At 38.8% G+C, this 20,613-nt stretch overlaps 2 protein-coding genes and 1 non-coding gene across 4 annotated transcripts; 2 read left to right on the top strand and 1 right to left on the bottom strand.

Moving 5' to 3' along the window:
• Window positions 1-1,054: 1,054 nt before the first annotated feature.
• LOC105060087 (pyruvate kinase isozyme A, chloroplastic) lies at window positions 1,055-7,245 on the top strand. The gene is made up of 7 exons (XM_019855715.3): window positions 1,055-1,730; window positions 2,241-2,328; window positions 2,422-2,612; window positions 2,854-2,972; window positions 4,161-4,404; window positions 5,951-6,185; window positions 6,726-7,245. Exons 1-7 carry the CDS (start codon window positions 1,224-1,226, stop codon window positions 7,058-7,060), a joined length of 1,719 nt encoding a protein of 572 aa, XP_019711274.1. The 5' UTR covers window positions 1,055-1,223; the 3' UTR covers window positions 7,061-7,245.
• Window positions 7,246-8,157: 912 nt separating this feature from the next.
• Window positions 8,158-8,231, top strand: TRNAT-AGU (transfer RNA threonine (anticodon AGU)). Its single transcript has one exon. It is a non-coding gene; the product is annotated as a tRNA-Thr (tRNA).
• Window positions 8,232-12,706: 4,475 nt separating this feature from the next.
• Window positions 12,707-16,090, bottom strand: LOC105060088 (tubulin alpha-3 chain). Of its 2 annotated transcripts, XM_073259702.1 has the most exons (5): window positions 15,860-16,090; window positions 14,095-14,329; window positions 13,626-13,996; window positions 13,081-13,541; window positions 12,707-12,998 (listed from the first exon to the last, which is right to left on the bottom strand). In XM_073259702.1, the coding sequence occupies exons 1-5, from the start codon at window positions 15,950-15,952 to the stop codon at window positions 12,761-12,763; spliced, it is 1,398 nt and encodes a 465-aa protein (XP_073115803.1). In that variant the 5' UTR covers window positions 15,953-16,090; the 3' UTR covers window positions 12,707-12,760. The 2 variants fall into 2 exon arrangements, with proteins under 2 accessions (XP_073115803.1, XP_010941981.3); XM_010943679.3 differs by having other exon boundaries at window positions 12,707-13,541.
• Between the last annotated feature and the right edge of the window lie 4,523 nt (window positions 16,091-20,613).

The following is a 20,613-nucleotide window of genomic DNA, read 5'->3' as shown; positions in this document are numbered from 1 at the left end:
GGGCTGTTACAGAGTTTGTTAGGCCGTTAGAGGAGTTTGTTAGACAGTTAGGGAGCCACCTGTAAGTGAGTCAGTGTACAGTTGTGTATATTAGCCAAAAATGAGGTCATATTTGGTTATATTTGCCAACTGTATGTGAGATCATGGCCAGCTGTGGTCCAATTGAGAGATCGTGGCTAGCTCTCGCGGGATGACGGTTGCCCCTAATGTAGTAATTCACTTCGGTAAATGACCGAGGTGAAATAGAGACTATCAGCCAAGAGATCCGTCATCTCGGATACATAAGACTTTGTGATTCAGGTCGGTAAATATCCGACCTCAATATTCACTTATCAGTAAATTATCACACTATAATTTAGTGCCTTGAGATTGATGATTTCTTGATCTCATATGATGATGCCATGTAGCTTACAGTCGATTTAGTGCGCCAATACTTAGATATACGAATCAAGTTTTCTAATTATCAATAAATTATTTTAAATTTATACATTTCATATTTCAAACATGTGAATGCATACGATGATGGATGGTGACGGAGATTGTTGATGGCTATGGGCCATAATAAGCTATCATAGAGATTATTTATAGTAGTTGGTGCCAACGAGGGTTATTGATGATGGTGGACAGTGGTAAGAATTACAAATGATGACAAAAGGTAGCGAAGATTCTTGACGGTAGATGACGATGGTGAAGGTCATTGGCGCCTCAGGGTGATAGTAGAGATCATGAAAAGCATGTATAATGATGCAAATCGGAGATGATGGTGGGACGGTTGGGAACATCGATGGCAGTATGTCGTAGCAGGGACCATTCATGTGGTGAATGGTGATGAATATTGTATGTTGTAAATCAAGGACGGTGGTCTGCAAAGGAGAGTACTCTTGCCTAAACGGCCTGGGTGAGATCTCACGCATGGCTTTCATCTACCATACATCAGATTCACATGCACAAATCTAAATGCACACAACCCATTCCCAGCCTTGGAGGGAAAATAAATAAACTACCGGCGCCGCTGGCCGTTTGAACCCAACTATTTCCGTGCCCTGCACCCCGTTTTCAATCGTAGTGGGGGAACAATGGTCTCTTCGCACTTTCCGTCTTCGGTTTCTCCGTCCCTTCGCCTAGAAATGGTCTCCCCTTTCCCTTGTCCTCTCCGCCCCCGTTCCCTCTCGGAACCCTAAACCGATAGTCGCACCCTTCTCCCTCCCACCAATCCCCGGTCGATGGCGGCCGCCGCCTGCACCCCCTTCACCCCCCAGATCTCCGCCAAACCCTCCGTCTCTCGGTCCAATTCCCGCCTCCATGGCCTCTCCATTACCCGTTCTAGCCATGAGAGTGTTAGAGCTGGAGCTGGACTCCGAATTCGGTCGTCATTGGTGGTGGAGACCGAGGAGAAGAAAGCTCCTTCCTTGGAGGGGTTTGGATTCGATGTGGTTTCGGAGGCGGAGCTGAAGGAGAGGGGGTTCATGGGGCTGAGAAAGACCAAGGTGGTGTGCACGGTGGGGCCAGCGTGCTGCGGCGAGGAGGAGCTGGAGGGGCTGGCGCGGGGAGGGATGCATGTTGCCCGGCTCAACATGTGCCACAACACGAGGGAGTGGCACCGAGAGGTGATCGGGGCTATCAAGAGGTTGAACCAGGAGAAAGGGTTCTGCATCGGAGTGATGATCGACACTGAGGGGAGCCAGATGCATATGGTCGGTCATGGGAGCGCTTCGTCCATCAAAGCTGAGGTTTTATGCTTCTATTTCTTATCCTAAAACAGCTTGAGTGATTCAGTGGACTGCCTCAGAGAAACTGAATTCGTATTCAAAGTTATTATTATTATTTTTTTCATGTTAATTTAATTGTCTGTTCTGCAAATTGCCTCATTTGCTCGCTGCTATTTTTTTTTTATGTTAATTTACTTGTCTGTTCTGCAAATAGCCTCATTTGGTCGCTGCTAATATTTCTTGATAGTTGTTTAGTTTGTCTTTTCAGTGTTAAGAAGCCCAAATTAGTCTCGCCATGTAAAATAAGTGACGTAGATTTATTGCGGCTGTAGTAATGTTTCTTGATGATGGTTCCGTTTGTCTTTTAGGTTTTAATAAGCAGAAATTCGTCTGTTCATTTAAAATAATTGTTGAAGGCACATTTGGATTTTGTTTCTGCTTATTGTCTGATGATATTTCCCTTAGTTTGCTCCTTATATGAAATGGCTGCATGTTGATGTGGTATTTTTCCTTTACTTTGGTGTGGTACAGGATGGATCTGTATGGTTATTTACTACAGAGAAGTTTGAGGGTTCTCGTCCTTTCACAATTCAGGTGAACTTTGAAGGATTTTCTGAAGGTATGACCTCAATAATTGACATGGATTTGTGGGTTTGGAACATATTGCCTTACAATCCTTTCTTGCATATGCTTTTAAATTTATGTTTGGCAGGTATTCTGGTGGGCGATGACATTGTCATAGATGGTGGGATGGCAACATTTGAAGTCATTGAGAAGGTTGGGGATGATTTGCATTGTAAATGCACAGACCCTGGCCTGCTCCTGCCTCGAGCTAAGTTGTCATTTTGGAGGGATGGGAGACTTGTGGAGATGAACTCTGGGCTCCCAACCTTATCAACAAAGGTTAGCTTTTTCTTTAAATATTTTATAACTAATGATATCATGAGGCTTGTACATAATCACAAGTATGTGTTTAATGGCATTTTTTAACACTATCTTGATTCCTGGAAAATAATTACTAAGATTTTCTGTTATCCATTTTCTCTCCTTTTTTTTTGCCTATAAATTTCACTACTTGATCCAGAACTTAAATCTATATTGGCTATCACTTCCTATTAATTTGTTTTAACTTATCGACATGTAGGACTGGGCTGACATTGAGTTTGGAATATCTGAAGGAGTTGATTATATTGCCGTCTCATTTGTAAAGGATGTTAATGATATCACCAATTTGAAGAGTTATCTTTCCACAAGATCATCAGAGTAAGCAAATCAATAGCCTCAACATGATTCTTTTCTCTTTCTCTACATGGAAACAGATGATTAACATGGTCTATGGTTTCTTGAAATTCAACAAGTTGTATTGCTGTTAATATGGGTTATAGTTAAGAGAAATCATAAATGTCTTGGTTTTAGGTTTTTTTATGCAGAAAGATTGACATTATATTCTTATCTATATTGAATTTATTTTGTTTTCTTTGACATGTACTTTGATCTGGATATGGTTATCCTATGCTTCTGTATTACTTTATCATGAGATCTTCTAAACTAACTAGGTAAATTCACTTTAATTTGCACTGGTTGTATTGATCAAAGAGGCTATGGTGGTGAGCAGGTTTGATGTTCACAGCAGAAAATACTGGAAGCTTACATTCTTAATACTGTAATGCTAATCTATATAATCAAAATTTAGCGAATGAGATGATTTTTGAATATTTTAAATTTTCTTGACTATAGTACAATATCTACAATCACCTTAGGCTATAGTCCTCTTGTGCAACATATGTATACAATGCATGACTATGTCAATGAAAATACAATTGCCCGGTAGATACTAAATTACTGATATGCGTACTGTTGTCATAGCACTATATCAGTAGGACTGTGTTAGACTCACTCAAGAAAGTCAGGCTGATACAATTTGACTTCATGCTGGGAGAGGTATTTAGTGGTATGCAATAAATTTTGGGCATTATGTGCTTAGTAATGGTTACAGTTTAGTGTTATTGGTCAATTATTTGATTTAGAGGGGAAAAAAGAAATTTTTGGAGGTGATTTGACCAATTTATTTTCATTCACTCTTCATCTTTAACTGGTTGAGAACTTCTTTTCTTGTATTGATTGATTAATTGATCAAACCATTTTCATACTCTCAGCATAAGATTTTTCAACTTAAACACTTACTGCATTTCAATATGTATTTATTTTTGGATTTTGAAATAGTAGGATATGGAGCAATAATATGCTAATATATGGGATCTCTTTCTTGTTCTGAAAGCAACCGCTGTTTTTCTTGTATCATATCTGACAAATTATGGATGTCAAGGTCATTCAATTTTCTAGGACTTATTTGTTGAAATTATTCGAAGCAGGTTTCTATGCATCATTTGTTCGCGGTGTTATTCCCTATTTGCATATTCATTATCTTATTTTAAGACTATTATCTTACAGGTTCATTAAAGTTCTAGCAAAGATTGAGAGTTTGGAATCTCTCAAAAATCTAGAACCCATTGTAAAGGCTTCTGACGGGTTAATGGTGGCACGTGGTGATCTTGGAGTTCAGATTCCTCTAGAACAGATCCCAACCATCCAACAGAAGGTTACTTATCTGTGCAGGCAGTTGAACAAGCCTGTGATAGTAGCTTCTCAGCTTCTAGAATCCATGGTTGAATATCCGACCCCAACACGTGCTGAGGTATTATTTATATTTTCCACTTGCTGTTGCTAAGTTTATGTTGCGCTTATTATATAATGCTGCCACTTCTAGGATATGTTTGGGGCTCATAAATCTTTCCTGAAAATTTAATTATTTAACTATCAATAAGGTGGCAGTCCTATATCTGCATCTATAGTTTTTTACTCATCCATTATGTGTTTGCCACTGAAGCCAATCAGAATAACAAGAAGTTTTCTTGGCTATGAAGATTTTGAAGCAATGTGTTTATAAATGGAAAAAATTAATCTTTTACTTTTATGTCTAAAAAGATGACAAATTGTGAATTTATGCTGGCATCTTCTCTGTCTGCCATGCTGCATCAGAATTTTCTTACTTATTATTCTAAAACAGGTGAATAGAGCTGATCATGGGCCTGGTCTCGGGCCTAAACTCTATTCATTTTTAGTCAAACTTTGGTCCAGGCCAACTTAAAATTTGATATTTTCTATGCCTAAGCCCGGCCAATGATCAGCTCTATAGGTGAGTCTGTGTCATATAGCAAACATAAGTACATATGTATGCATGCATACTAAATACATGAGTTGCCAAGCATATATATCAATGAAATACTCATGATTTATTGCACTTTAACATGTTTAACTTTTAAATGAGCTATAGCATAATATAAGCAAAACACATGAACCAAGATGCATGAACAAACATTTTTGTGATGAAAAGGGTGAATCTAGCACAAAACTCATTTGTTATAATTGATTCAAATCTGAAGGGAGAAAGATTATAGCTGATTTATACCAAATTTTACCTAAAGGATATGATAAAACACAAAAATCTTTTTTTTTTCTTTTTTGGGAATTATGAGGAGCTACCATTTTCTACTTGCATCTTGCCCATGAAACCCGCATCCGACGTGTTTTTGTGTTCATAGCAACCCGGAGGTGTTGTAGAAAAAATCATTGCTACTACAGTGATCTCCAGGTGTTTGAAAATTGTTGCCAAGGATCACTTGATGTATATACAGACTAGGAAATGAATTTTGCTCCCATTATGTCTAATATGTGAGCTATGCCAGTAACTTCTGTTGGTGATGGTGATGAAGTCTAAGTACATTGTTAAAGTAAATATAAATATATTACCCTTTTAGGTTATTTCCAGGAGGAAGTCATGTTTTATTGTGAATGCAGAATAGTCTGCAGTCTTATGATTCTCTTATCAGTAATGTATGCATGCATATGCATAAAGAAACAGGAATTTTTCCAGTGTATTCCATCCATCTTAGCTGGATCGCAGATTTGAGGTGTTGCTTATACTCTGATGCTCAAATTTGTGATCAAGTAGGGAGTAGTGACTATTGGCCCCAGTTTTGAGTTTAATAAGGTAGTCTTAGAACAGTGAATGCGTCCTTCTGAGCATTTATGCCTGTTACTGCACCTTTTCTCTGGTTCTCTTGTCAGATTTCATTGCTTTCTTCATCTGGATAAAGTATTTGGTTCCTCTTAATAGCCCTTGGCATTTCTCCTCTTTAATTTTTCTTTTTTAATTACAATTTTGTTTTTACTTTAATAAGGTTGCAGATGTTTCTGAAGCTGTAAGGCAGCAAGCAGATGCCTTAATGTTATCAGGTGAGTCAGCAGTTGGATCGTATGCAGAAAAGGCTCTCTCAGTCTTGTGCATGGCTAGTGGAAGAATGGAATTATGGAGTCGTGAGGAAAACCGGCAAAACCTTCTCTTCCTACCTCAACTTGCAGAGACCTTGCCTGATCGGATTGCCGAGCAGATTTGTAACTGTGCTGTGGAAATGGGTATATCTTTTGCTTCTTTATGTTCTAGTAATGTGGTTTATTTTAGATCATGGAGTAAAAATTGATTCTGATATATATATTCCTGATTGCAAGAAGTTGATGTTATTCCTGTTCAAAACCAGCAGATATTATTTCGCATTTATAAGCCATTGGTTGCTGGATATAGTTATGCGCAACAAATTATAGATATTCTGTTTTCACTTATATGCCATGATAAATCTAGTCACTGGAAAGAAAATTGTGTGACATCATTTATAATTATTTCTATACAAGGTTTGCCGTCTCGGTATCAGATCTCGTATTGATCTCATTCTATTATAGTATCAGTATGCGGTATGGTACGAGACGATGAATTATATCAAGTATCGGTACGGTATGAGATTGTGTACTAGTTCGGTATTGATATGGTATAGTTTATCCGATACAATATAGTAATACAAGTACAATATTGACCGATACAGAACCTTGTTTGTATACTTTGTATCAGTGTATTTTTCTTTCTATTATGCTGAATTTCAACTCTTTACTCTCTATATGCAGCTAATAAACTTGGTGTTGATGCTATATTTGTGTACACAAAGCATGGTCACATGGCATCACTTCTATCACGCAACCGTCCAAACCCTCCAATCTTCGCATTCACTGACAATGATAATGCCAGAAAAGGTATGAATTTGCACTGGGGCGTTACTCCACTTGAATTTCCATTATCAGATGTCGTGGAGGATAATTTCAAGCAAACAATTAGCCTTATGAAGAACAGAGGTACTGTGAGACCAGGGGACATGATTCTGGTGGTTTCTGACTCTGATGTTAGCTGCTCATCTGCTCGACCATCTGTGTCCCAATCAATTCAAGTCCGAACTATAGATTAGGGTGTTTGTTTTTCACTTCATCATGTATTGAAATCAGCTTATTTTTCAGGGACGTAAAAATAAAAAGAAATGACTTGTTTGCGAGCGACGATAGATGCAGTGAGAGTAGTTGTATTTTTACCGGGCACGCTATTGTATCAAGGAAACCTGAACATTTGTTATATTGGAATCTCTGTCCGTCTAAATTCATGTCTTGTGACAAACTTCTAATTTAGGATTATAGCATAAAATAAAATCAGCGTGATGGATAATTTCTCTTGTATGTGAAATCCTAAATGTATTAAAAGATTGTAAGATGCCTCGCACTTCTAGAGGATGAGGTAGCTTGAAAATAATAATTATAAAGAAATAATAAATATACAAAGAAACTCAGAAAGCTTAATGCAACCAAAGAAATAAAACAAATCAAGTAATTATAGTGAGTTGAAAATATTAACATCGCAATAGCATATACTAATTTGTAAATTGATATCATATTCTACGGTTAAACATGATTCAAACTTTTCATGTAGGTGCCTGGATAGACCATGCGAGGCATTCTCTTGAAACAGTGATCTTGACTTTATTATTTAGAGCGTTTTTGGATAAATAGACTAAAAATGTTATTGATGCATGGATTGGGTTAATAAAATTAGTTACATAATAAATTTATCGGTAAATTACAATGATCTCTTTCAAAATTTAAGATAATTTTAATATTTTAAAAATATACGTTTTACTATCTAACTTTTGCTATATATATATATATATATATATATATATATATATATATATATATATATATATATATATATATATATATATATGACGCATAACCACCTACGAATTTTTTTTGTTAAATACATTATCAATATCAATCTATTTTACTAATATCATCAACTATCTAATCTATTTGGGTCTTAAAATATTTTATAATTTTTTTTATTTTTTAAAATTTATATTTTTATATTTTATCAGGAGGATTATATGTATATTTTTAAAATATTAGATGGGATCATATAATTATCTCAAATCTTGATTCCGGAGTTTTTTTGAAGGGAGATGTGGCGCCCTCATCCAATATAATAAAGATAATGAATAAATAAAACAAGCGTTCTGCTTTCGTAGCTCAGTTGGTTAGAGCACCCGTTTAGTAAGCGGGAGGTCTTGAGTTCGACTCTCAACGAAAGCATTTTTTTTCTTCTATTCTGTTTGCTTTTCCAATGGATTCTGCTTCCTTGCTTTTCCAATGGATTCTGCTTCCTTGTGTGCTGCCTTGATGTTTTTTTTCTTCCATTCCGTTGATTACATAAGAGCTGGTGTCCAAGTACAGCTTGCCGATGAAGAAGACCTACTAATAGGCTTGGATTCTACTTTTATTTTATTCTATAATAATGGATTATTCTGTTTGCTTTTCCAATGGATTCTGCTTCCTTGTGTGCTGCCTTGATGCAGCTTGATGGGTGGTTGTGCAACAAGGAAGCTGGTTTCTGCCCCTCTCGTGCATGTTTGAGAAGAAAATCCCTGACGAAGAAGAGACTGCAACTTAAGAAAAACCTTGTCGAAAGGCTTGGGCTCAGTTGGGCCAGCTACTGAAACTAGTCAGCAGCTCGTCCACGAACTGAGTAATCACTTCTGGAGTAAGATGGGCGTGAACTGTTTTGATGTTAATTTTGCAGTAGCGTTTGGAAGAAAGAAAACTGAGAAGAATAAAATTTGTTGTGATCCTGGTGCTCTTGCTGAGGCATCACTTTTTAAAGTAATTATGTTAAAAGTTTCATGCTATCATGTCAAAGCTGTTCAGGCACAACAATAGAGGTTTATTTCATAACCTCGTATATGGATGGCCTGCAATGAGGTGAATCCCGTTGTTAATTCTATGCTACGGAATCATTCCTACGGCTGCTTCAGTGACCATGCATTTATTTAATTCTACGATGTGATTCTCTTGACATTGGGCTGCTAGGCAGGCATTGACTTCTACCTATTTTGATCCGGGCTCAGGGTGTTGTAGTATAATTGTCTGCATACTCTATCATCAAATAACCTTACAATTCAGCAGTTCCCCTTTTTTTTTTTTTTTTTTTCTTTTTTCTTTGTGGGTAAAATAGTGTAGACTGTTTATTGAATACAGAAACTATCGAAGTCACTTACAAAAAGGCCTGACGGGTTTAGCCATAAACCAGACCAAAAGCAAGAACAAAAGAGTATAAAAGATGGTACAAACTGAAATATTGAAAAACTATATATACAAGGAGTATTCCACAGCCAAAAGTAAATGGCGTAAGTACTTCGAGAAAAACCTATGTATAACTAGTGTAGATAACCATCCAAAAAGAACTGCATATGAATATAAACAGAAGAGCACCATCCAAAAAGAAGAGAAGACCTGTATTGTTGATAACCCATATTGTAATAACTAGCTGCTATAATCCACTGATAAGTTGAGCATCTAGAATGGACAGCACAGAAGATAACTTAGTTGCCGACAATAGAACTCATAATAATGAGTGTGTCGATTTGAACATGGAACATCATGCATAAGCTGGAAATAGCAGTGAAGTAACCTCAAGCTGCCTGGTCTGGGGTGATCTATGCCTGAACTGTCTTGGGGGCACACCGCATCGCTATTGAGGGTGACTCCACTGTGGTGGTGTCGTGGCTTCAGGGGGCGGGCGTATAACCCCCTTTTGCAAGATATGTTTACCCTCCTTTCTGGCTATGTTGGTCATGCAGTCAGATTTGTTTTCAGAAAAGTGAACTCTGCAGCAAGCTGGGTAGTGCCATATGTAGCGGAGCACACTAGCGACTGGTTGTGGATTTCTTCTGATGCAATCCCAAGATAATTTAAGAACATTTTATTTTTTGATCTTTCTGGATGTATTCACACAAAATCTGTATGAATGCTCTGTCTCCACCAAAAAAAATAATAATAATAACCTCGCATGTAATATAGTACCATTAAGGCATCCAAATATTTGTAAGAGTATACTTCCAGAGTTTCATTTCTTGAAGAAGTACGCAGCTGCCTAACAAAGCGGATATGTGCAGAAAAAACACAAAAGTAGCTAGCAGTAAGCTTTGAAGAAAAGATGCACTCCTGAGGATAAATTATAGAACAGGAATTTGAACCCTTGACAAGCATGCAGGAGCCGATGTCTTCCTGGCTAATTTTATGGAGCATCAGATGATAGAACCATTGCCGAAGTATTAGCAGCAAGCTAGTATGAGTGACGATATTATAAAACTACAACCCAAAACTATGGGTATCTATTAAAAGGAAACTGATGCTAAGCGCCGCAGTCCAAATATTCCAACTGAACTAGTTAGGTGAGTATGTAGCAAATGTTAAAATATACCTCTCAACACCGGAAGGCAACACCAATGTATATGTGAAGAGTAGGACCATGCTACACCAGTAATTAGAATAGCTATTTGGCTAAGAAATAGCTAACATCAGCAAGATAAAAAACAAAGAAAATAGTTAGACATAACCCTCCTTTGTCCTCCTCAATTTTCAATTTCTCTTTGATTTTTTGTTTTTTCCTTTTGTCCATTTTTCCTTTTTTTTTTTTAACTTTTTTGTTTTTTCTTTTCTTTTTTTTTCCTCATTGTTTCCTTTGGTCATAGTAAGTAATTCTTTCTTTTCTAATTGAGCTGGTAGTCTTTCATCCCCCGTTTGAGTATCTTGTTACCACTATTTATTTTTAATAGTAGTGATATAGCAGCCAGTTTTGAAGTACAGCATCCTGAACCAAATGTAGGGAAGTAAGAAAAGTATCCGAATGCAAAATGATTGACCACTGATTGAGATACCAAACAGTCTAGATTGCACATATGAATCTCGGTTAGTCCAGAACCTTCCTCCTCCGTATGATAAAAGTATGATGCATCTCCACAAATGGCTTCTACAATTTGAATGAAAGTCTTAATTGTAAATTGAAGTACAATCAACAGAGCTTGAGTATCCATTCTCAATACAATATAATCTATATAATAATAATAAAATAATAGATAGATATTAAAAATACCATTCCGTATTGACACATAAGATTATAAAATAATCTCCTGTAATACTATACATCAATTTTTTTATTTTTTATATTTTTTAAATAAAAAATAAAAATATAAATAATATGATAAAAAATAAAAAATATTTTAAATTTATATAATAATAATAAAGCGATACATGGGTATTAAAGATGGTATTTCATATTGACACGCAAGGTTATAAGATAATCTCCCACAATATCACATGTTAAGTTTTTTTTTATATTTTTTAAATAAAAAATAAAAATATAAATAGTATGATAAATATATAATAATAGTAAAGCGATATATAGATATTGGGAGTAGCATTTCATGTTGACACATACAATTACAGGATAATCTTCCATGATACCATGTGTCAAGTTTTTTTATTCTTTATATTTTTTAAATAAAAAATAAAAACAAAATAATATGATAAAAAAATAAAAAAATATTTTAAATTATTATAACTTAGTTTTATTCTAAAAAGGGAAGAAAATAAGAAGCAAATAAGAAGCAGACAGAGTCACGGTCATTAAAAGCTAGAACCCTTTGCCTTCCTTCTATCCCATCGCCAGCATCGCCTTCGAAGCTTGTGTTCTTTATCTACCATCTTCAAAAAAATTAAATCTTAGTGATGTTGATCACGATGAAAAGATGGGGAAAACTCCTCAGAAACAAATGAAACAATCATCTGGACCTAACTTTATGGTGCTCGAGTCTCCATCAGAAGATGCCAATGATATTTTCAAGAAGATATAGAAGATGGAGCTCATCCCAAATGTAGTTACCTTGTTTGATGGGCTCTACAAAGATGGATTGATTCAAGAAGCACTGAAATTATTTAGATTAATGCGTGAGAAGAAAACAATCCCTGAGGTTATAATTTACAAAGCGGCTGTGAAAGGCTTCTACAAGGCATTAAAGTTTGACAATGTAAAGAGAATTTTTAGAAAAAATGTAGAAAAATAAAATATGCCAAATGCTTTTAATTATGCAATTTTGATTTAGGGCTTATACAAAAGAAAAAAATTGGATGATTCTGTTGAGTACTGCATAAAGATGTTGAATGCCGAATATTTATCAAATACAGTAATTTTCATTGATTTAGAAGATCATTTTTGAAAAAAGAAGTTTTCATGGGTCCTTTTGATCTTATCACGAGACCAATTGATGAACATAATTTTTAATATAAAATATTATTATTATTATCAATTAAATTTTCACAATGTAGAGGTTGCTATTTACTTTCTAACTTAAGAAACATCCGCATAAGCAGCTTAATGTCATCAGGAGTTCTTTATTTAAAATTCAGCAGTCCTTCGCAGTAGCAATGGTTTTCCAGCGCACGTTTACTCTTGCGGAAGTAGAAGTCACAAATGTTCCATGTAGTGGCTTCAATTATTGGCTCGTGTGCTTAAAAACTTTTCAGGATGTATTGGAAACTCGAGAATTCAAAGCTGGGAAACATATTTTACAGCTTGTAGAACAGTGTTGACTAACTGCACCGTTGATTCCAACGCCTAAATGCTTAGGCTGATTGGGTCGATTCGCGCCAACTAGAAATAAACGTGACAGATGCCGTCAATGAAGAATTCTGAAAGCAATCAAACAGCCGCGAAGAGACAAAGCCACAAGTGGTAACAACAGATGACATAGTAAATAACACAACATTCAAATAGTACAAGTGATTCAGGGTCTTAGCATCCAACCTAAACAAGCAAATTTAAGAGCAGAGTCACAACCAAAAGACAACAAACATAGAAACATTGCGAACCACATGTGACCAACAGATGGAAGACTGACAGACCGCCCTTCAATATTCATCACCTTCATCACCATCTTCACCCTCAGCAGACTCGGCACCAACTTCCTCATAATCTTTCTCCAGTGCAGCAAGATCCTCACGAGCTTCAGAGAACTCTCCTTCCTCCATGCCCTCACCAACATACCAGTGAACAAAAGCCCTCTTGGCATACATGAGGTCAAATTTGTGATCGATGCGAGAGAACACTTCAGCAACACTGGTGGAGTTAGAGATCATGCACACAGCCCTCTGCACCTTGGCCAGATCACCACCAGGCACAACAGTAGGCGGCTGGTAGTTGATACCACACTTAAAACCAGTTGGGCACCAATCAACAAACTGGATGGTACGCTTGGTCTTGATGGTGGCAACTGCTGCATTCACATCCTTGGGAACCACATCTCCACGGTACATGAGACAGCAAGCCATGTACTTGCCATGGCGAGGGTCACACTTTGCCATCATGGAAGAAGGCTCAAAAGCACTGTTGGTAATTTCAGCAACAGAGAGTTGCTCATGGTAGGCCTTCTCCGCAGAGATAACAGGAGCATAAGACGAAAGCATAAAGTGAATCCTTGGGTAGGGGACCAGATTGGTCTGGAATTCAGTAACATCAACATTTAGGGCACCATCAAACCTCAGCGATGCGGTCAGGGATGAGATCACCTGTAAACCAACAAGATCATTTAAAAAACTGCCCAAGGCGTTGAAAGAGTAGGCCACATTCTATAGAGAGCAATTACAACAGACCTGCGAGACAAGGCGGTTGAGGTTGGTGTAGGTGGGGCGTTCAATGTCAAGGGAGCGCCTGCAGATGTCATAGATGGCTTCGTTGTCAAGAAGCACAGCGACATCAGTGTGCTCAAGGAGTGAGTGAGTGGACAGGACGCTGTTGTAGGGCTCAACAACAGAGGTGGAGACCTGGGGAGAGGGGTAAACAGTGAAGCCAAGCTTGGACTTCTTGCCATAGTCAACAGACAGACGCTCAAGGAGAAGAGAGCCCAGGCCTGAGCCAGTGCCTCCACCAACAGCATTGAATACAAGGAAGCCTTGAAGACCAGTGCAGTTGTCAGCAAGCTTCCTGATGCGATCAAGGCAGAGGTCAACAATTTCCTTGCCAACTGCAAATATACAAGCATATATTTAGTATTTGAAAAAGCATATGAATGCATAGAGACAGCATAGCCATATCAAAGAATAGATAGAATTGAGAAATTACTCGTATAGTGGCCACGGGCAAAGTTGTTAGCAGCATCCTCTTTGCCACTGATAAGCTGCTCTGGGTGGAAAAGCTGACGGTAAGTTCCAGTCCTCACTTCATCAATCACAGTGGGTTCCAGATCAACAAACACAGCACGAGGGACATGCTTTCCAGCACCAGTCTCACTGAAAAAGGTGTTGAATGCATCATCACCTCCACCAATGGTTTTGTCACCGGGCATTTGGCCATCAGGCTGCAAGAAAGCACAGAGTTATAAAAAAAGGTATGAAGAAAAAGCATAAAGTATCACACCCAAATGCTATCCAGACAATCATCAAAGGAAGAAGGATATAATAAATCCTTGCATAAAGGAAAATGACTAAGATTATAAAGCCATTCTAATGATAAAATACAAACAAGAAAGTGGAACCGCAGAAAGGAGGTCACAGTTACAAAAGGCTCTAGATTCCTTATCGTAGATTGTAGCCCTACAGTGGTCACAATCAGGATGAACAATAAAATCAACACATCATGACCATACGTAAGTCAAATACAATATATAACCGATTACTGTCAACATATGCCAATATTATTAGACAACTAACAGAGGAAGGCAAAATCAAAAATCGCTCAGAAAATCTAGAACGCACAAAATTATAGAATAAACAAGGGGTTGGATGTAGAAAGAAAATAGTAATGCTAATTATAGCAGAACAGAGAAGCAGGAAATGTATTTCAAGTACAAGTACATGAACATGGACACATAGAACCCATTTACGAGGGGAGATGATTTAGAGAACGAAAGCGCAGATTATTGGCACATATATCGCCCCAGGCTGCAGAGTTCAAATATATGACAAAAGATGCAGTCAAAAAGTGGGCGGACAACTTAAATTTAGGGACCCATCAAATTAGATCACACCAAGACGAGAGAGCAAAAAGAGATTTGACAGTATCAAATACAAAGGAGAGCACCTATTATCGATGAAGCAGAAAGAACAACGTCAAAAGAATCGATCTAAAGAGATGATACTCATTTTGCGCAGCCGATTCAAAATAACACTAGCAAGCACTAGATCCACAGTGCCACGTAAGGAAATCGACAGCAAACATGATAGGGGAATCTAAAGATTCAGATCAAGCAAAACTATAAAAGAACGATAAAAGGTAGATGTGGCCGATGGGGATTTCGTGCATTTCAAAAACCAAAAAAGAAGACATCATACTAAACGAACATCTGAAAGAATAGCCACCATTCCACCACATCGGTGACCAAGGCGACTCGAAAAACCTAGATCTGAGATCTATAACGACTAGATTAACCATCAACATCACCAAAACCCACATTTCCTACGGATCCTCAACTACTGCAGCATAAAAATCCTAGATATGATAAAAAATCTACCAGGAATCACAGAAACAACTATTCGACGAAAAAAGATCGACCCATCGCCCCAAAAAATAAAATAAAATAAAATAAAACTCACGAAATGCGCATATAAACACGGAAAAGAAACATTTCGTGTTAGGTCCAAACAAAAGGCGGAGGGAAAAACAAATTTCATAAGAAAATCAGCCATTAATGACAGCAAAACCCATCTTTCTAAAAGATCTACAACTATTTTCACCACAAGAACCCGGATCTGAATATAAATCATACAAGAATCAGAGAAACCAAGATCTAGCTAGAACCCGGATGAGGAAAGCAAGGTATTGAAGGAAACCACATAACAGCAGAGGAAAAAGAACAGATCGCGGTAGATCTAAGGAAGCGAGATCGAACCTGGATGCCATGCTCGAGGCAGTAAAGTTCCCAGCATGCATTGCCGACCTGGATACCAGCCTGCCCGATGTGGATCGAGATGCACTCTCTCATCTTCGCTAGAGGGGGGAAAAAGGAACGGAAGTGAAGGCTGCGAAAAGAAAGGGAGAGAGAAAGAGAAGATTAGAGAAGACCGGCGTGTACGAAGACGCCTTCCAATGTCTCCACCACCCTCGCCTCTCCAGGCCTTTTATAGCGAAGGAGGGTGGGGTGGAGGAGCGGGGCGAAAGCAACGCGCTAGGGTTTCTTTTTTAACCGGAGTTAGTTAACCGTGATTAAACGGACGGCTGGCAGCGAAAAGGGACACGGCAACCACCCTGGCGCCATTAACCATGGTTAAACGTCGCGGTCTCACCTCTTCGTGCCTAATTTTGCCGCTCGATTTGATTTCTTTGTGGAAGAGGGCCGAGCGTTCCATCAAAATACGGAATTGCCATTTTGTTCGGAGACCTCGAGATGCGTTCGCTCTACTGATACGGTCTGATCGATATCTAGCGGAAGAAGAAATTGGAGCTGGACTGGTTAATCTGTACCTGCGGGGCAGCTTAACGGGTGAGCCAGATAGACCTGTATGATGCGACGCTTCAACGGCTTTTGCTTTAAAATGAAACCATCTTATTACCAAAAAAAAAAAATCAAACCATCTTATGCTCAATTTGGGCTCTTGGATCGTCTACAATGTGGATGTATGGTTTTGGTCCGCCTAGCACACGTCGCGGATGAATATGATGGTGGGTTTTTAGCCATTCGATGCTTGCGTGCGACGTGGATGGGAAGCAGCAATCATATGCGACCAGGGTTGTAGAGGATCGGCGGCCGGCTTTCGATGTGGGGTCCACCGCGGATCACGGGGCCTCCCAGTGCTGTGACTCTGCATTCCCCTGCCATGTGTTCTGTCCGGGCTTTGCCGGCCAGTGAAGCATTCCCGGTTCGCGATGGGGCCATCCGTCCAAACAATCAAAGGTGAGATTCCCCTGAGATTAGGCATCGATGAAGGTGTGCTATAGATGCAATTTAAAAGCTAATATTTATACATGCAATTAGAAGATATACGATTGTTGCGTATGCTTAATCAGATCTTTAGTCCAAACGTATTAAGAAATTTCTATAAGAGTGTCTAATTTTTAATTTGGTTTTCTTCTTTATAGAAGTTATAAAATTTTTTTTTTTTGCAAAATAATATATAATTGGTGTCTTCGAGATGTTTTTGCCCCACATTTAAGTAAGAGACGGGTGATACAAATCTTATATATACATGCATCATCATATAACTTTTGGATGAAGATAAATTTTAACCATCATCCCAATATGTTCCATCATAAATATCTGCATGTGTATATATTTGTATGTCTATATATATATAAACGGTCCTTAAGGCAGGGATAAGAGGTGCAAATCGATGTATTGGATGAAATATGGTTTGAAAATTAAAAATATCAAAAAAATGATGTTAGTGATAAGTGGAATCCTAATAGGAGCCATCTCTACAGACGGAATAGTGTAGTATACAAATTATGAATATCATGCATAGTATATAAATAATTCTATATCTCATTATGTCCCAGACATATTTGGTTAGATCAAAAATCAAGCATACTTAAAGCCCTCAAAAGTTATACTTGATCGCTTTTCTCTCAAAAAAATATTTGTTTACAAGTATGTTTGATTTCCAATTAAATCGAACGATGAATGAATTGAATGCATATATATAATATAATCCACAATTATCTTCTTTCTATATTTATATCTATCAGATTCGAACTAATCGCTTTTGTAGATATGCTCCATAAGACTACATTATTTTATCATCGTTGAAAGCATATTAAAGTAACAAACATTAACTCATCATATCAGAATATAGTCAAAAATCTCTAAGAGCACCAATGATGCTTTATTAATGATTAAGCCTCAAAGGATTCACACAGTGAGAAAGTAGGGATTCATTGAATTCAATCTTCAATAATTTTCATTTTTCTCATATGTCACATATGCACATATAGTATAAAAGACATGCTATACTAGACTTTCTCTTTTAAGAAGCATATGTCAAGTCTTATATCAACATCGTACAAAACTCAATTCAGATATTTTTTTTACATCTATCTAGAGTTCTCTCTAAGCCCATCTATCAATATATCTCTTAGAGAACTTATGTTTGGCATTATGCACCTTCGAGGCTTACATGATTGTGGAATCATTATATTTAGTCCAAGTAATGATTTCTTAAATTTCAAGATTTCATCTTGATAGTTATTAGGTGACATATTTATTGTATGTACACTTTTATATTTTTTCAATAACATATTTCTGATTTTAATAAGTACACACATATCTAGGACTGGAAGTGGAATCGGGTCGGCCCGAGGCCCATCGGGTCGGACCGGCTTCGGGTCAGACTTCGATCTCGGTCCAAAACTATTCAGGCCAGGCTTGGGCCTGATTTACTTTCGGACCAGGCTCGGGCAGACCTTTGGCCCGGCCCGAGCCCGGCCCGAGCCCAAGCCCGAATCAGGCCCAAAGTCAGGCCCGATATTTCTTCCGCCCTCTAGCCCCTCCTCCACTTTTGCCCGGACTCTAGTTCAATCAAATCGGAGTCGACGGAGTGGGAAGTCTCCCTCTTGATCGGAGGGAGCTGCTGTCGGAAAAAGATGATGCATCGATGTCGGAGGTGGAGGCGGCAGCAGACTTGGCTGTAGGAGATGGCAGTTGCGATGGAGGGGAGTCGAAGGTACTGATAGTGGCGGAGCTCTTCGATCATCAGCCCTAAAAGGTCCCAATCTCGGAGCACCTTATCCGAATCCTCTTGGAAGGGGTTCGGAAAGACGATCAACTTCAGATTGCTGGCGATCCACGACAGATCCCACCAGATGGTATCCCAGATAGGCTCCGTCAGCGTGTTGGGTGGCGATCCGAAGCCGTCGGCCGCAATGCTGCCATAGGAGCTCTTGACGGAGGGGATGCTCGGTGGCACGACAGTGGGAGCCTTCTGGTAGGCGGTGTTCTCTGGTACTTCTCCATTCCCCCCGCCGACCTCCTCCTCCCGCTCTTCCCTCCTCTCCCTTGCCTCCGACCGTCCCCTCCCCCGCTCATCCCCTCCCTCTGCAAGGACCGCAACAGTCTCACCCAGGCCCAATTGGGTTCGGACCTTACACCTTATATCGATTTGGAATCGGGCCAACCCAATTGGGTTCAGGCTCGGGCCCGAGCTCAAACCTATATTTTTTCAAAAAAATCGGGCCTACGCCCAGCCCGAAGCTCGAAAAATTGTTTCAGGCCGGGCTTGGGCAGGGATAGAACCCGGCCTGGCCCAGCCCAATTCCAGCCCTACACATATCTCATCTAAACCCATTATCCATAATGTCTAAGACTATCGCTCATGTGAAAGAGCCGATACATGCCTTCTGGCATACTTTTAATTATGATACACATTCATATATATGCCAGTGCTAGCTCATCATGTATCTGCATTCATTTGATAATTCATAAAAGTAAATAAAGATAAAATTCATTAACATATAAATATCATTGTCTTACAAGTTTTTGATAAATAGTCTCAAATTCTATGCAATCCAAGAGATCTAACATATGATTGGAATAAACCTCTTGATATTGGTTTCATAAATAGATCAGCCACTATCAAATGCGTAGGAATATATTTCAAGATTACTTCCTTTCGAGCTATAATATCTCTAACAAAACTATTCTTAATATCACCATGATATTTTGGATCCTCCATATAACTAATAGCTGCTTGAGTATCATAATTAACTCTCACTGCCTTAGATGTATCTTTTATAATTTTCAAGCTTTGCAAGAATCACCTCAACTATACAATTTCTTGGATTGCATTTGAACATACTATGAATTCAATTTCCATCATCGATAAGGCAATATAATAGAGTAAGAGCCCAAGGTTCTCCCATACCATGCCACTATCTCTCTACTTTCTCCCCAGCTCTCCATCACCAGCACCCCATGCCTTGTTAGCCCCTTCGTCTGGGTCTAGCACCCCTATAACCAAGATATGCTGAACCGGTACCACCAACCGTTTCGATCGACCAACGATATGGTTCGGTATGGTTTCATACCGTACCAAATTGACGATCCAAATCGGAAGAAAAAAAGAGAGAAATAGAGAGAGAGAAAGAGGAAAAAAAAAGAGGAAGGGAAAAGAGCCGGCGGGGCCGGCGGATGGCCTCTGACTGACTGTCGTGGCCGTCGGAGGGCACAGTCCACGCGCGCGGGGCTGCAGGCGTGAAACAGAGGCATCGCCTCTGTTTCGTAAAGTTTTTTAAAAAATATGATTTTAAGTGAAGTCGACAAACGATTTGTCAGCTTCATGATTTTTTTTTTTAAAAGTTCTTAAGTCGACAACCCAGTTGCTGATTTCATAAGCTTAAAATAAAAAAAAAATTGAAACAGACGTCGTCTGTTTCGAAAAAGAAGAAGGGGGCGGAGCAGTGGAGGGGCTCCACTCGCTCGATCGCCCTCAGACCGTCAGCATTGGCTCGTCGGCCATCAAGAGCCTCGCAACGGAGGCACCGTCTGTTCGGTAAGTTCTCCACCCCCCCTCTGAGTACTCTCTCTCTCTTTTTTGCTCTCTTGAAAGTCCTATCGGGTGATACGGGATTCGGAAGCCCTCCGACGATCGCAGCCGGCCACCGTCAGCCTCCGACGGCTCTCACCTCCCTCCCTTCCCTCCTCTCTCTCTCTCT

This window comes from Elaeis guineensis, chromosome 6 (genome assembly GCF_000442705.2).
Source record: "Elaeis guineensis isolate ETL-2024a chromosome 6, EG11, whole genome shotgun sequence".
NCBI lineage: Eukaryota > Viridiplantae > Streptophyta > Magnoliopsida > Arecales > Arecaceae > Elaeis > Elaeis guineensis.
This window is presented reverse-complemented; position numbering and strand designations above follow the sequence as displayed.